Source organism: Panthera leo, chromosome C1 (assembly GCF_018350215.1).
Source record: "Panthera leo isolate Ple1 chromosome C1, P.leo_Ple1_pat1.1, whole genome shotgun sequence".
Classification (NCBI taxonomy): domain Eukaryota; kingdom Metazoa; phylum Chordata; class Mammalia; order Carnivora; family Felidae; genus Panthera; species Panthera leo.
The window spans coordinates 20311067-20327401 of NC_056686.1; the positions used below are offsets into that span (position 1 = coordinate 20311067).

General features: G+C 49.1%; 1 protein-coding gene across 3 annotated transcripts in view; it reads left to right on the forward strand.

The window, feature by feature from the left end:
* Positions 1-16335, forward strand: part of WDTC1 (WD and tetratricopeptide repeats 1) — a 63718-nt gene that overhangs the window by 43817 nt on the left and 3566 nt on the right. For 2 of the 3 annotated variants that reach the window (XM_042952924.1, XM_042952926.1), the window contains exons 6-14: positions 2590-2777; positions 5190-5372; positions 6320-6414; positions 6824-6939; positions 8398-8473; positions 9084-9192; positions 10200-10373; positions 13427-13662; positions 15214-15394. In XM_042952924.1, the coding sequence (XP_042808858.1) occupies positions 2590-2777; positions 5190-5372; positions 6320-6414; positions 6824-6939; positions 8398-8473; positions 9084-9192; positions 10200-10373; positions 13427-13662; positions 15214-15394 (1358 nt within the window). Of the gene's footprint in view, positions 1-2589; positions 2778-5189; positions 5373-6319; positions 6415-6823; positions 6940-8397; positions 8474-9083; positions 9193-10199; positions 10374-13426; positions 13663-15213; positions 15430-16335 lie in introns of all 3 variants that reach the window. The other variant, XM_042952925.1, reaches the window with a different exon arrangement.

Here is a 16335-nt window from a genome sequence, read left to right on the forward strand (position 1 = left end):
GAGTATCTGATGGTGATTCCTGAAACCCCGTCTCTTTTCCATGTTCTGCTTCCTCACTTATAGCATCTAGGCCAGCTCTAGATGAAATGCTGTTTATATTTATTTGAGTGGTGATGGTGGGTGGTATGGTTCCAACCATGAACTTATATAGCAGGGAGACCTGTGTTTGACTCCCTGATCTGCCTCTTGGAAGCTGTGTGACCTAGGCAAGTCACCTGTCCTCCCTGAACCTCTTTACTCATCTGTAAATAGGAAGTAGCTTAGGAAAATCCCCTGGACCCATGAATAAATGAGTAAATAGATCATTTAATTTTAAAAGGGAAGCAGCCATCCACAGGCTTGATATTATAGTTCAATAAGATGATTTGTAAAAAGGCACCTGGCCACAGGTGTTTTAGCTGTTCTGTGTTTGAGCTGCTGATTTGTTGGTGGAAGGGAGTTGAGCTGAGGAGAGGTGGGAAGGGGACTTACAAGTGTCTTCAGGCCTCTGAAGTCCTCGAAATGGAAGTGACATGAAACTTTGTGCCTTCTGGTCCCAGGCAACAGACTTGGGATTAGTGGCTCCGAGTCCATAGAAGCAAATGTGGACCTCATGAAGTAAAGAACTGTGTAATGCTTAGAGCAATTTGGAGAAGGTAGAATAGGCCCTTTGAGACCATAGCAAGTGTCCTAGCACTGAGGTACTCTCAACACTGGGAACTTTATTTGTCAGGTTGAAGTTTGGAGGAAATGACCTTTAAGGACCTTTCCAGCCCTGTAATTCTATAATGGATGTATGTGAGAGTGAGACTGTCCTTTAGAAAGCCTCACTAATCTAAGAAATATTTTCCTAATTAATATCAAGAAGAATTACAAGATACATGAAGAAGGTAGATTTGAGAGCCAAGAATCTACTTACTTCCCTAAACCCCGCCTCCTTCCCAAGCTCTGATTTTCACCTCCTGCTCCAGGGACCAATCCTAGATGATTTTCTGCAATTTTAGAGACAGAACAATGCCTCTTCACCTCTTGCATGGCAAACAGATGGTTTCTGCCCCATGAAAAGTGTTAGGTCCAATCTGAATCTTTGGGGTGGGATCTGGGAAAGGGACCTAAGCCATCACTTTGGCATTATAGAGCACAAAATGTTGAGTTCAGAAACCAGAATTTGACAATGGTCTTGTAACTTCCTAATAGTATGATTTGGGGCAAGGCATTTACATTTACAGACCCTCAGCCTCCTCTTGTGAAAGTGTAGAAAAGGATTCTTCTCTCTTCAGATAGTAACATTCCACAGATATTTATTTAGCCCTCAAGCTCCCCCTGGTGGCAACTACAGAGTGTGGTGAGTGTGGCAGTAGCCCTCAAGGGCTCGCCTATTTATTACTGTTGTGCATGAAGTATATTCTGTCTCCAGACAGGGTTAAAGACTACTGGTTGCCCCTAAAAATGATCAAATTTCATTTGTTTCATCTAGCCCTTGTCCTGGTGATCCAATAGAGAATGGTATGTAGAAAGTGAATTATTGCTCTTTTGTGAACATTTAAGTCCAGTAGGACTTGAGCTGTTTAAATGCGGAATAATGCCCCACCCCCAGCACCCATTCAGCCTTGTTGTGGATTGGGAGAAACTTTTCAATTAAGAGAAAAGGTAATTAAATCTTTTGAACTCAAGAAAGAGAAAACTCAACTAAATATTTTTCTTCCTCAAAGCTAGGTGATAGAATGACATGCTTTTAAAAATTACTGTTTAAAGCTATGTTTATGGCTGTTTTCCTCTTACCATATGTCATCTGGAATATTTTCTCAATTTCGTCAGAATGGTGGGATTCTCATTCTTTATGATAACTGTAGGGAGATGTTTCTTCCTGATGCTCAGCCCTTCCCCAAGGGTCAACATTTGAGCCATTTCTAGTATTTGCTATTATGAAGAGTGCTGCTCTGAGCATTTCTGCACAGGTCTCTTTTTTCTAATAAAATTATTTCTCAGAAGTGGAAGTTTGGGGTCAAAAGATAGAAGCAGTTTTTACTTTGTTACCTATTGCCAGAGTGTTCTCCAGAAATATTTGAACCAATTTAAAATACTACTTTCTCCTTAAAACACTGGAAGTCCTTTTCACCTTAAGACTAATTTATTAGGTAATCCTCAGGCTATCAGACAGTCCTCATGAGGCAGTATGCATTTGGGGAGTCAGACTTGAGTTTGAACACAATCCTGCTGAACCTCAATTTTTATTTTAAGTATCAATAAGATAAGATACCTACCCAGATGGCAGCCAGATGGTAAATGCTTAGTGAATGGTAGCAACTATGATTATCATCCACTCAACCCTCATCTGGGGAAGAATCAGAGGAAGATTTCTTAGGTAGTCCGGTTTGGCACAAGTCAGGACCACTCCGGCAAAGTAAAGGCGTATGTCCCAACTTTGACCTTTAGGCCTATGGGCTGATGCTTGAGATCCAAAGTTTTCTTAGTGGACCGCCTTGGATGAGTTCATTTCCTGCCTGATATGGAGAAGGAAAGAGGGTGCTAACATCCATGCTAGTCTTCTTCCGTGGCCAACCCTACCCCCACTGCCTGCCAATCTCTTCTTCAATCTCTCTGGAGCAGTTCCTGCCTCATGCTGGGGACCGCATCTTAATCACGGGGGCAGCCGACTCCAAAGTGCATGTCCACGACCTGACAGTAAAGGAAACAATCCACATGTTTGGAGACCACACAAACCGGGTGAAACGCATCGCCACAGCGCCCATGTGGCCCAACACATTCTGGAGCGCTGCTGAAGATGGGCTTATCCGGTAAGGGCCTGAGGCATCAAGTGGGGCCTGCGCCTCCCCTGCTCCCACTGCATGTTGGCTCCCCCGCCCCATCTTCCCATACCGCTTCCTTCCACAGGCCTGGCTCCTTCCCTCCAGCAGAGTTCCAGCCTCATTTGTCTGCCCAGGGCACTTGTCTGGGACATACAGCTGGGAACATTTGTTTGTCTGCTCTCGGCTTCCCCACTCTTTACCCTCTCCTGCACTACATCCGGGCCTGTCAGCCTGCTCTCACCAGTGCATAATGTCGGCCTCCTCTGGGCTTTCACTCCTGCTGTTTGCTCCGCCTGGTTTTCTCTGTCCCCAGTTCTTTCCATGCTTGACTCTTTCTTACCCTAAGATCAGCTCAAGACTCACCTCTTCATAAGCACCTTCTCTGACTATCCTGTCCAAAGTAGACCCCCCCCCATCATTCTGTCTCAGCACCCTAATTGTATCCTCTGTAACTGTAATCACCCTCTGTAGTTCTTTTATTTTATTTTCTTCTTGGTTTACCTTTTTGTCTGTATCACTCACTGAATAGTGAACTGTCAGAGCACCTCCATCTCTACCTTGTTCCTAGTTGTGTCCCTAGAGCCCAGCACAGTGCCCAGCACATAGTGGTGCTTGATACATTTCTCTCGAACAATTGATCAGTGGGCATATGTGTGGGAAGGGAATAGTCAGTCAGAAATGGGAAAGCGGACTTTCCCCTTCTCCGTTGGCCTGGATTGTCATATCTTTGCTCTAGTTTTCTTCATCCTAAAATGGTCTCATTGCTCTTTAACTCCTTTCTTCAGAGGTGACCTTATCTCCCCAACCTGCTTTAATGCCTCCTTTGAGATCTTACAGGATTCGCTCTTCCCTGTTACAAAGGAGGAGAGATATCTAAGTCATGCACGAACTATAAAACAGCAGTTAGAAGCAGGGCACTGATGTCAGACAGACCTGGAATCAAGTCCTACCTCTGTCACTCAGTGTTTGGGGCAAGTAACTTTACCCCTGAACTTTAGTTTCTTCACCTGTAAAATGAGAATTATCATAATATCTCCCTTGTTGGCCTGAGCATCAAAATGAGATAGTGCCTGTGAAACCTTGGATGGTACTTGGAAGACAGAAAGCACTTGGTCGGTGACAGGTAAAACTCTGTGTTACTCTTATTGACCTTACCTAACCAGACTGTGCCAGGGCAGCAGGTAGAGGCCAAGCATCTAGGTAGGATTGGAGCCTAAGCAGTTAGACACAGGCACAGTCAGGGAAGGTGTTCTAGCAGAGGGTGAGCATAAGCTGGGCCTTCCAGGATAGACAGGATTTGGATGGGCAAGGAAAAGCAGAGTGGACTCTCCAGCTTGAACAGTTTGTGAAGGCAGGGGTAAATGTGCCACATGGGGGATAGACAGTTCTGTCTGTCATCGTGAGTAAGGCAGTTAGAAAACTGAGGAACAAGTTTAGTGGCAGTCAGGTCTTGGGAACCAGACTGAGGAGTTTGGTAAAAGTAAATTAACAGTAAACTCATGCTAAAAATATTGAGGAATTTGTGCAGGTTTTTGAGCAGGAGACTGATGGAACAAAGACAGTATTCTAGGAAGAGCAGTCTGGTGAGGACGGCTTAGAAAGGTGAGGCAGACAGGGTAGAGATCATTGCCGATATCTGGGCAAGAAGTGGGTGACCACATGGGGACACCCTCCTCATTCTCTGTGCCTGTGGAGTGGCAGCACAACGGTCCCCCAGACTGCTTCGAGGGGTGTGCTACTGCCAGGGATGTCTGGCATGACATTTACTACCTGAGTGGGACTCAGGCTTGTCTTGGCGCTTAGCGTTTCTAGATAACTCTTGGCGACCTCTAGATTCTCTTTTATATCACCTCCGTACTTCTGTCTCCTGCAAGAAATTAGATTAAAAGTTGGAGTTAAGGAGCAAAGCCAAGTGGTTAAAGGCTGTCTCTCCGGTTCCGCACTATTCCAGCTTCACGCTGGAAGCTGTGTCACCCCAGACAGGTTCTCTACTTGCCTTTAGCCTCAGCGTTCTAACGATACCTGGGGCTGGTGTGAGGATTTAATTAGATAATCCATGTACAACACTTAGGGACACAAGACACAAATCATTTTCTCAACGTTAGAATCAGTAGAAATAGTACTTAATGGCAATATCACTGATCTCTGTAAAAAAAAAAAAATACAGTAGTATTCACCTTAAGTAGTTATATGAAAAATAAAACAGATTGTGTGAGAAGCCTATTTCAGGTGCCTGGCACACAGTGAGCACTCGGGAAATGGGAGTGGTTTTTTTACATTCTTATTATTTATGAACAGGTCAAAGCCCTTCCCAGTTCCTTTGTATAACAAAGCCTTGGCTTCTCCCCTGCCTCACAGGAGGACCCAATCCCCATCCCCTAACACTGTCCTCTCTCACAGCCAGTATGACCTTCGGGAGAACAGCAAACACTCGGAGGTGCTGATTGACCTGACAGAGTACTGTGGCCAGCTGGTGGAGGCCAAGTGCCTCACCGTCAACCCCCAGGACAACAACTGCCTGGCAGTAGGGGCCAGTGGGCCTTTTGTGAGGCTCTATGACATTCGCATGATCCATAACCACAGGTATGAATAGTTCAGCCTCCTGTGGGCAAGTCCCTGGGAACTTGCTGCCCCTGTCCCTCATTGCCATGACCTCTTCTTTTTTGAAGTGGGTTTTTAAAATTCTGTTATTTTTTTTAATGTTTATTTTTGAGAGAGAGAGTGCGGGAGGAGCGGGGGGGGGGGGGGGACAGAGGATCTGAAGCGGGCTCTGGGCTGACAGCAGAGAGCCCAATTCAGGGGCTCGAACTCACAAACCGTGAGATCATGACCTGAGCTGAAGTCAGATGCTTAACTGACTGAGCCACCAGGTGCCCCTTAAATTTTGTGATTAAAAAAAAATTTAATCCATGCTTGTTTTGGAAAATACGGAAAGTATAATAAACTACAAATAATCCATTACCTAAAAGAAATCACTGTGTATATTTTCTGCTTGTTCTTTTACTATGAGTATTTGTACAGAGTTATAATCGTGTACATGTAATTTCTTTTTTGCACATGTAATTTTATTCTTTTTTTTTTTTTTAAACAAAAGTAGAATATACCCCAAACCTCCACAGAAGTCCCAGACCTGAACAGCTCCACCAGCGTGGGTTTTCAATGGACTTCTGGGACAGGGGCAGGGACATCTGGCCTGCTTTACTTTCATTTGTGGGTTTGGGCAACCACTGCTGCTCCTCACACACTACCTGACCTGGAGCGGGACTTAAACCTTAGCTTCCTTATCTATAAAATGAGGATGATAGGGTGGTCATGAGGACCAAGACAATGGACAGAACCTACTTGTAAAGCACTGTAATGTATGTGTGCATGGCTATCTAGCTGATGGACCTTTAGGGTTGCTGAGGTAAGGAAGGTAAGGGTACCTCCTTTCAGTGATACAAATTTAGGTTTTCCTATAGGGAGTATGGTCTGGTCTAGCCAGGGGTATGCCTAGGGCTTATAACCTATATGGTTTGTCTTCCCACCAGGAAGAGCATGAAGCAGAGCCCTTCAGCAGGTGTCCACACCTTCTGTGACCGACAGAAGCCCCTTCCGGATGGCGCAGCCCAGTATTACGTGGCAGGTAGGGCTCAGCCCAGCTCTGGCCCCAAGTTCTTGGCCGGGTGCTGACTCTTTCTGGGGTGGTGCAAAGAGACAACATGGCATGGTGGTCAAGAGCATGGGTTTTAGAGTAAGGCAGATTCAGGCTTTAATCCTGACTGCCATTTACCAGCCATCCTGTGACCTTTGGCAAATTACTTACCCTTGATGAGTCTTCATTTCTTTTCCATAGAATGGGGCCATAATGATTAAATGAGATAAAGTATATAAAGTAGTTGGCCTAGTGCATATAGTAAATGCTCAACACATGGAGCTGCTTTTATGATGAAGATAATTGCTATCGTTATTGACATGTTGGCCTCACACAACTCCCTGCTCCTCTTGGGGGAGGCGAGGAGTCTCACATTGGGGTGACTGAACTTTTCCCACAGGTCACCTGCCAGTGAAGCTGCCTGATTACAACAACCGTCTGAGAGTGCTGGTTGCCACCTATGTGACCTTCAGCCCCAATGGCACAGAGCTGCTGGTCAATATGGGAGGGGAGCAGGTATGTGTGGCTGCCCAAGCTGGCGCTGCCCCCACCAACCCAAATTCAGCATCCAGGGCTTGTACCTCACTTCCACTGCCATGAGGCAGACAAGAAGCACCAACCTTATGGTAAATGGCTTTACAGTGAAATATAGGAGCAGCGTGGCATCATTGGAATTCCCAGGAGGTGCCCTGGCTTTGTCTTTTTCTTGAGCATAGCTTTAGAACTGACAGACCCGTCTTCAAATGCTGGCCTTCTGTGTGCTATGACTTTGAACAAGTCTCTTCATTTTTCTGAGCCTCAGTTTCCTCATCCTCTTATTTTCCTAGGAGGAAACCCTGGGGCTGAGAGCATGCAGCCAGGCTGTGGTTTAAGGCCAGCTTTAGGAGTGTTTTTTGATAATGGCAGGTTACTAAACCCTCTATTTGCATGTTCTCAATCAGGATATTTAGTAAGCCTTGCATAAATCCACTTATTCTACAAATACTCACTGAGCACTTACTCTGAGACCGGCATTATTATAAACATGAAGGAGACAAATGTGAAATATGATCCATCCCAAGTTGACAAGGCAGACATAGCACGTGAACCAGCTAATGACATTACAAGGCAAGGTGGATTATGTACAAGAGAAATGGGATGGAGAATAGACGAGCACCTGAGCTCAGAATACGGCTCTGACTTCAGACTGCTGAGCCATCACCTGGCCTAAAGGTAGCATAAGGATGAGTAGAGAGGCATCTAGCAGAGTGGTTTGGAGCCAGACAGACTTGGTTTTATGTCCTGACTATGCCACTTACTGCTTTTATGGCCCTGGGTAAATAAACTCGGAGCCCATATTTCTTCATCTATAAAGGGGGTGATAATAATAGTACTTCTTAGGGCGCCTGGCTGGCTCAGTGGGAAGAGCACGTGACTCTTGATCCTCAGGGTCATGAGTTCAAGTCTCATGTTGAGTGTAGAGATCACTAAAAAAAATAAACACACTTAAAAAAGTAATAGTACCTCTTTAGGGGGTTGTTTCTAGGATGAAATGAGGTAAGTCATATAAAACACTTAGCAGAGCTCCTAAAGCAAAGTAAGAATTCACTAAACGTTAGATAATATAGATAATGTTTATTGAGAGAAGTAAGTAGCAGTGTTACTTTGGGCAAATGGCTTCCCTTCTCTGAGACTTCAGTTTTCCCATGTGTAAAATGAGACCTTTGGCTTTGTGACTTCTGAGAACCTTTCCAACTTAAACATGTGATTCTAATTAATGACAGTGTTTTAAGCAGTCCACCCTACAGGCCAGGAACCAGGAGAATTTTCCTGCCTGAGGTTTGCCCCATAGGAACCCCTCCAGGCCTTGCTTGATGGTTCCGTGCTCAATACTTACTATATTCCTGAGAGCCACCAACCCCCAAAGCCTTGCTTTGGTCCAGCCACATTCTTACCTCACAGCCGCCATCTCTTTTCTTAACCCTTCCACTCTAGGTCTATTTGTTTGACCTGACTTACAAGCAACGGCCATACACCTTCCTCTTGCCTAGAAAATGCCACTCCTCAGGGGGTAAGTTCTCCCTTGGGTTAGGGGTATCTCTGCTGGGGAGCTTGAATGTGTGCCACTTCTGCTGCGGAGGCTGCCCCTTCCCTTGTGCTGTGGCTGTGATCCTCCAAAAGGAGTAGTTTCTCTGAAAGAACACTCTGTACAGTAAGAAGGAAGATAACAATAGGTCAGAGAGATCTGTCAAAGGGGTTTGCATCACAGCCCTTTTCACTTCTCTCTGCAAAAGTTTCTTTCCGTGGCTTTTCTCTTGAGGACATGTAGTAGTTGCCCTTCTTTCTTGTCCTGAATGAGTTTCCTCACTGACTCCTTCCTAGGGCCTCCAGCTGGTTTGGAAACCTCTTCACCTCCCACTCCCTCCAACCACCCCCAGCTAAGGGTAATGCCAAGTTGAAGCTGTGTCCCTCTCCAACCAGCAGAGGGCGCACAGGCTTTTCCCTATGCTCTTGCCTGCCTGCCTGTCTGTCAGAACTTAACTTTCTGGGAATGGATCTTACCTGGGAGGATGGCCCATAGTGGAACCATCAGATTCTGTGATGGAAGCTGGAGGGCTGCTGAAAAGAAATGAGGACCTCTTCCTGAGTTGTTGCTGTTCCTTTCTCCCCACCCCTGCCAGAAGTTCAGAACGGCAAGATGTCCACCAATGGTGTATCCAACGGCGTGTCCAATGGCCTGCACCTTCACAGCAATGGCTTCCGGCTGCCAGAGAGTAGGGGACATGTCAGGTGAGTCCGGCCTGACTTGTTCAGCCCCCCCAGTCCCAATTACACCTTATGGTACATACCTTACAATGTAATTTGGAGGGAGGAGCATGTCCTGTAAACCGTCCATCCAGGCACATACCTCAGAGTCTGGGAACTGAAACAAGGGATGTAATGGAGTATATCTGGAGTGTGGCTAATGGTTCCAGTACCTCTGCTACCTGGTAGGATCCCAGTCACACTCAGACTGAAGCTCCAGTCCCTGGGTATCAGTAGTTAGGTCAGGACCCAGGGGCCCAGCTACCTCTTAGTACTGAGCTCCCTCTTAAAGGTGTTAAACACAGAGGGGCCTCCCCCCATTATATTTTTCTTCATCCCATACCATCTTTTGGCCTCTATTCACTGCCAGGCCCTATACTGGGCTTTGGATACAGGTGTGCTCAAATCCTCTAAACTTTGAAAGAAATAGAAGTCTCTGTCGAGAGATCCATGGGAGGGGCTTGGGTGGTCAGCTACTATCATGCCCAGAAGTATGATTAAGAATTACCTTTGGGGGGTGCCTGGCTAGCTCAGTTGGTAGAGAATGAAACTCTTGATCTTAAGGTTGTAAGTCTGAACCCCACATTGGGCATAGAATTTACTGAAAAATGAAATCTTAAAAAAAAGGAAAATCACTTTTGGGGCACGTGGCTGGCTTAGTCAGTGGAGCATGCAACTCTTGATCTTGGGGTCATGAGTTCGAGCCCCACATTGGGCACAGAGTTTACTTAAAAAAAAAAAAAAGGAATTGCCTTTAACCTGTCCATGACAGCTTCATTTCTGTTTTTTCACTGGTTCAGAGTATCTGGAATTGTGCCTATTACCTATTACAGGAACCTAGGCCAAGGATAAGAGTGGTCCCCTCTTCTAGATGACAGTGCAGATCCCAGGGGTCAAGACAATATGGGTGGCCCTCAGGCAGGGCTTCAGACTTCCTGAGAGGCTGCTTGGACCCTCTTTGGCTGGCCTGACTTGGCTCTCCTTCACCACAGCCCCCAGGTAGAGCTGCCCCCATACTTGGAGCGCGTGAAACAGCAAGCCAACGAGGCCTTTGCCTGCCAGCAGTGGACCCAGGCCATTCAGCTTTACAGCAAGGCTGTGCAGAGGGCCCCTCACAATGCCATGCTCTATGGGAACCGAGCTGCTGCCTACATGAAGCGCAAGTGGTGAGTGGGCCTGAGCCAGGACGAGGGATGAAGGCAGAGGACCTGATGGAACCAAGTTCCTGAGGCCTCCAGGGAAGGTGGCGGTGGCATCCTGCTGCCCCTTAAGGCTTTTTTAGGCTGTTTTCTAACTCCCACCTCCAGACTAGAAGTCAGGAAGTCTCACAGTGACGTGAAACATGTCCACAAGTAGCTTCAATGTGGTGCTTTGTTATAAAGTGATGCGGCCACTGGGCAAGTAGAACTTGAGAGAATGGTTAATCCCAGCTGTTAGATAATTGGGCCTTGAATTGGACTATGAAGGTGCAGTAGAATCTTGCTAGAGAGAAAAGAGGCATTTGGTGAATTCAGTTGGTATCAGTCTCAAATGATTCTGTAGCCCCTTGACCTTGGGCTTGCTTTCCTGTGCTCTTAGACCATTGGACCAAGACAAACAAGATACCAGGGATCTGAAGCTGGCTGTGGGTCATGTTGGGTCATAGTGGCTGGTGGTAAAGGAGTGGGTCCATATCCTGAAGAACCTGCTATCTTTGGAGACCATCAGGGCTCCCAGCCCTTCTGCCTACGGCACCAGCAGGCAAGCAGGCGGGCAGACCCCACCCCCCAGCCGGGGCCAGGACTGAAGATGGATAGAGCTGGGCCCACAGCCATTTCTGCTCCGTCTGGCATCCGTCGGCTCTGCCCAGACAGACAGGCCAGCTGGTGTGCCATCGTCTGGCTGCAACTAGGCAGGCCAGAGAGGGAAGCTTAAGAAACCCACCCAAGTCAGCAGGATGGTAGATAGGGGTTTGGGAAGATGCTACCCCCACAGGCCTTAGCCCAGGCGTCAAGAGTTTGCCAAATGCTCAGATGGCAACCCAACCCAGGAGGTGATGGTTTGGGGGCCATCCTAAGGTGTTTTGCTTCTCTGTCCCAGGAACTGAGTAGAATGCGGTGTCCTCATCCAGGCTTTATGCCGAGAGCTGTTTCACTCCTACATCCTTGCTAAGGGAGGCTGATGACTTCCCAATCCATGGGTGCCCTCGACATGTTCTCTAAACTCCCACTGTGTGCTAGGTACTAGGGACACAGAGTTCCTCACTTTGAGTTCCTGTGCTCCAGAGTGCCCAGCCTCTGGACCGAGGACAAAGACATGATTATGGTTCATCATCATCGAAGAAGCAATAAGCCTTTGAGGGGTCAGGTGAAGTGCCATGGGCATTAAGACAAGTTAGGTCACTTTAGCTGGGGTCAGGGAAGTGTCAGGAAGATGAGGAGTCTGATGGGCTTTAAGTGTGGGCAGGCTTAGGCAAGGAGATGAAGAGGAGGAGGGGATTATGGGGGAAAGACATTCCCAGGGAGATGAATGGTGTGAACAAAGGCATGGGGGTGGGGGCCTGACTGAAGAGCTTGTTTGCAGAACAACAAATCCATTTGGCTGGAGCAGAGGGTTCTGGAAGGGACTGGCAGGAGATGAGTCTGTGAGGTAGCCTGGGGCCGGCCTGGGAAGAACTTGGAATGCAGAGCGGTGGCGTTTTGGCCTGGATTCAGTGGGATGATGGGCAGCTACTGAAGAGTTTTGAGCAGGAGAGGGATGTGCTGAGGGCTGTCCTTTCAGGGAGATTGATCTGGCAGTGAGTCTGGATGGGTGAGCCCTGGGGCCAGCCTGCTCTCTCCCCATCCCCACATGCCTGCCAGTGACCCCTAGAATGTCACATTCTGTCCCAGGCCAGTCTCTCCAGGGCTGCCATCTGCTCCTGGATGCGGTGGGAGCTGTCACCCTCCGGCTCCTGGTTGGTCTCTGTCTGGCTCTCTCCAGGAGCTCTGAGGGGCACTTTGCAGGTGGCAGTTGGATTTCCAAACAGTCCCTCCTCCTTCATCACAGCCAGTCGTTCTGACGCAGGACATGCCTTCAAAGCACTTTGTCCCCTGCCTCCTCCCACACTGGTGAGCTGCTTGGTCCTGCTGCCAGGGCTGGATGCTCCCTCTGGTGCTGTAGGAGAGGAGTCAGGAGGACATTTCCCCTGTTGGGTATGCTTTGGCCCTATTCAGGCGAGTTGTGAGCTGTGCTTTGGTGGAAGGAGCATCAACTCTGGGGAGTGCTGCTAGGCCCACCTCAGCCCAGCAGAAAAAAAAAAAAAAAAAGGAAAAAAAAAAGCTGCCAAAGGAGAAGTGGCCCCTGTGACCGGTCTGGCTTTCCAAATGAGAGGTGGGAACAGATGAGAGGTGCTGGGGGGAGTGTACCCTATATTCTGGCATGGGGTGGGAGAGTGGGGGCTTTCTTTTGACCCGTCCCTGCTTGCTCTCCCCCAAAACCATCCCCACTTCCCTTTATCCATGCTTTGGGAGGTGGAAGAAGTGAGTAGAGACGATTTGGAGCTCCTGGTGTGCATACCCCCCTTTACCATCAGCTTCCAGAGAGCTGACTCTGCCAGTCTGTCAGGCCCCATCCTTCAGCCCCGGGAGGTAGAGGCCACAGCTGCTGTGGATCAGTCAGCCAGGACAGAGGGGGGTCTGGCTGAGGGCTTGCTGCCTGCTGGTCAGACCCCGAGTCCCCAGCCTGGCACTTCTGGCTTCTCCAGACCACAGAACTGTCCTTGAGAGCCCCCTGCCTTGGCCATGGCTTTGAAGACCAGCCGGGGGGATTTGAGGAGGTGGTTGGAGAAAGAGAGAAGGAGGGCTTGGGGAGCCTGAGGTGGGCAAGATGCCAGGCCTTCTGCTGCAGAGCTGCGGGTGCCTGGGGTGAGCCAGTGAGCAGTTGCACTCTGTGCCCAGCAGAGGGCAGCCTGGCACTGTTTTTTTTGTTTTTCTCCCCACACATACCCCCTCCCCCCTCCCCCATTCCCTTTCTCCCATCCCCCTCTTAGACTTCAGGATTCCTGACTTATCTCCTTAATATACTGTGTCTCCTGGGGAGCAAAGCCTGGGCTGAGCCAGGGTTCTCTTCATTCCCAAGTACCCTTATCCTGAGATCTGTCAGAGGTGGACTGAGGTGGCCACAGAAAGCAGGGGAGACTGAGTGGACTCCTGATTGCCATGCAGCCCCACCTCCAAGCCACACTCCCCTGCCTTCCCAGGGATGGTGACCACTACGATGCCCTGAGGGACTGCCTCAAGGCCATCTCCCTAAACCCATGCCACCTGAAGGCACACTTCCGCCTGGCCCGCTGCCTCTTTGAGCTCAAGTACGTGGCTGAGGCCCTGGAGTGCCTGGATGACTTCAAAGGGAAGTTCCCGGAGCAGGCCCACAGCAGCGCTTGTGATGCATTGGGCCGCGACATCACAGCAGCCCTCTTCTCCAAAAATGATGGTGGTGAGTGGGCGCTGGGGAGAGGGTGCTGTTCCTCTATTTGAGGTGCTACATGACATCTGGAGAGGACATGGTTCTGAGATCAGAGAGGCCTGGATTCAGCTGCTAATTCAGAAACCATGTGACTGTGGGATAGTCACTTAGTCTCTTTGAGACTCAGGTTTTTCATCTGTAAAGGGAGAGTGATCGCACCTCCCATTCAGAGTTTCTGTTGAGGATTAGCAATAGCATGTTTCAAACACCTCGTGTGATGCCCGGGACTCAAGACAGGAGTAAGTTGAGCCCAATCAGGCCGTGTGGCTCCAGCTGGGCATTCTCACCTGCTCACAGACAGGGCCTTGGCTGTCCCGTTGGTCATCTGAGTAAGGGGCGGCAGCTGGGGCTTGCACTGGTTCCGGTTTGCATGCTTGCGGCAGAGGCAGCAGTACAGGGCGATAGAAATGCTTCACACATGGGGTGTGGAACCTCGGGCTCCAACCTCAGCTCTGCCAAGTGGTAACCATGTGATCTCGGGTGAAGCACAGCCTCTCTGAACACACTGCCTTTACCTGCACGGAGAGCATTTGAAGCCCTGCCCAGCTCACCTCAGTAGCATTGGAGAGTGAGCTGGGGATTTGTGGGATTTGTGCTCTGGAGGCAGACGTGGATCCTCACTTCTCTCCTTATGCAGTTTACTAACCGTGGGATTGATTCACTTGTTTGCATAGTTATCAAGTATCTACCTTGTGCCAGGCATTGTGCTGGGTCCTGGGAGTATAGCTGTGAACAAGTCAGATGGTATTTCTGTATTAAGGAATTCACAGCTCTAGTGAAGGAACCAAGTGATGAAGGAGAAACAGGGTGTGATATGTGCCATGGGGGCCTGATGTGGTATAGGTGTATGGGGTAGGACTTGATGGAAGGCTAGGATTCTAGGGGAGGAAACATTTAAGCTGAGATCTCAAGGATGAGGAGGAAGAGGTAACTGGATACAAAGTGTAGCTGTGGGAGGTGAAGAATTCCTGGCCTAGGGACCAGACATGCAAAGGCCCCGAGGCAGGCAGAATTAAGGCACTTTTAAGGCACGAGAAAACTGGTGTGTTTTTTGTTTTTTGTTTTTTTTACCCAAGGCACTTAACTGATCAGTGCCTCAGCTGGGATCCATGATAACTTGTCTTCCAGTGGGGAAGGGTTTGGACCGTACTGCCTTCAGAGCTATGGATCTGTTTAGAAAAACCACCCCCTCACGGCTCTCTCGGAAGTGCTTCACCTTCCCCTCCCTGCCTCTCACCTCCACAGAAACAGAATGCATGGGTCTATGCATTCTTGGGGCTTCTAGACATTATTCAGGGACCTGAGCCAAGGCCCTCCTAGCATCATAGGTCACCTCTTGAACATCCTCAAGGGCTGGGTCCAAAGATGCTTCTTCCTCAGAGTCATTCCCGGTTTTCCAGATAGGTTTAGGCAGGTAGCCCTACATTGCTAGCACCTGGGCTGAAAACAGGGCCGGGGTGGAGACAAATGGGGGAGTGGAGAGAGGGACAGGCTTCACCTTTCCTTGCTCTCTGCCTCCAGAAGAGAAGAAGGGAGCTGGTGGTGGCGGTGGCGGCCCCGTCCGCCTCCGCAGCACAAGCCGCAAGGACTCCATCTCGGAGGATGAGATGGTGCTGCGGGAACGAAGCTACGACTACCAGTTCCGCTACTGTGGCCACTGCAACACCACCACGGATATCAAGGAGGCCAATTTCTTTGGCAGGTCCGAGGCCCTGAAGAGAAGGAGGGCACAGCCTGGTTGGCAACAGGAGGTTGAAGGGGGCGTGGGGGCATAATGCTTTTAAAAAAAGTCTCAAATCCCAGCTCTGCCTCTATATCCTTGATCAAGTGGTTTCACAACTCTGTGGGCCTCAGCCTCTTCGTCTACAGAAGGAAACCAACCATCCCCACTCATGGGGCCATAATGAGGATTAATGAGGTAATCCATAAGGTACCCAACGAGGGGCCTAGACCGTGCCTTTAGCCCCCACCTCCTCCTCCTCTGTCTCCATGTGCTGGAGCTTGGTTTCTTTATGTGGATGCTTGGTGCTTCCCTCTGCTGAGGCTATGAGGCAAGAGCCTCAGAAGCTGGTAGTCTAGGCACAGTTGTCTTCTCAGAACTGTGCCCCAGGTACTGAGGGACATAGCCCGTGTCACATCAGACCCTATCACCCCCAACCCTCCTTTTAGATGGTGTACTTTCTTAGGGTAGGTGAGACACTTGAATGTCAAGAACCTCTCCATCAAGATCCCTTCTAAGTGTCACCGGTGTGTGGGGGGCAGACGTACTGTAGGATCAGGATACTGGACCCCGAAAGCCGAGGACTGCTGAGGGAAGGCTTAGACAAGAGTGTTCCCAGAGACCTAAGAGATGCAAGATCTGATCCAGCACGCGAGGAGCTTATAATGTACTTTGAGGGAGAGTATCTTGGGGGGGTCCCAAGCAGTCCCTGATCTGAGTTTAAGAGACTAGCTGGACAGCGACTGGAGCTCTGTAGTATGGAAAGGATTACCATGTGTATGGGAGTTCTAAGTCAAGTGAGGACCCCAGAGTTTGGGGGGCTCAGCAGCTCCAGACCTCCATGCTCCCCCTTGCCCTAAGCCACACAGCCTCTACTTGAGGCTGTAGGGCGGTACCCCACCTGACCTCCCTGCCCTTTGCCC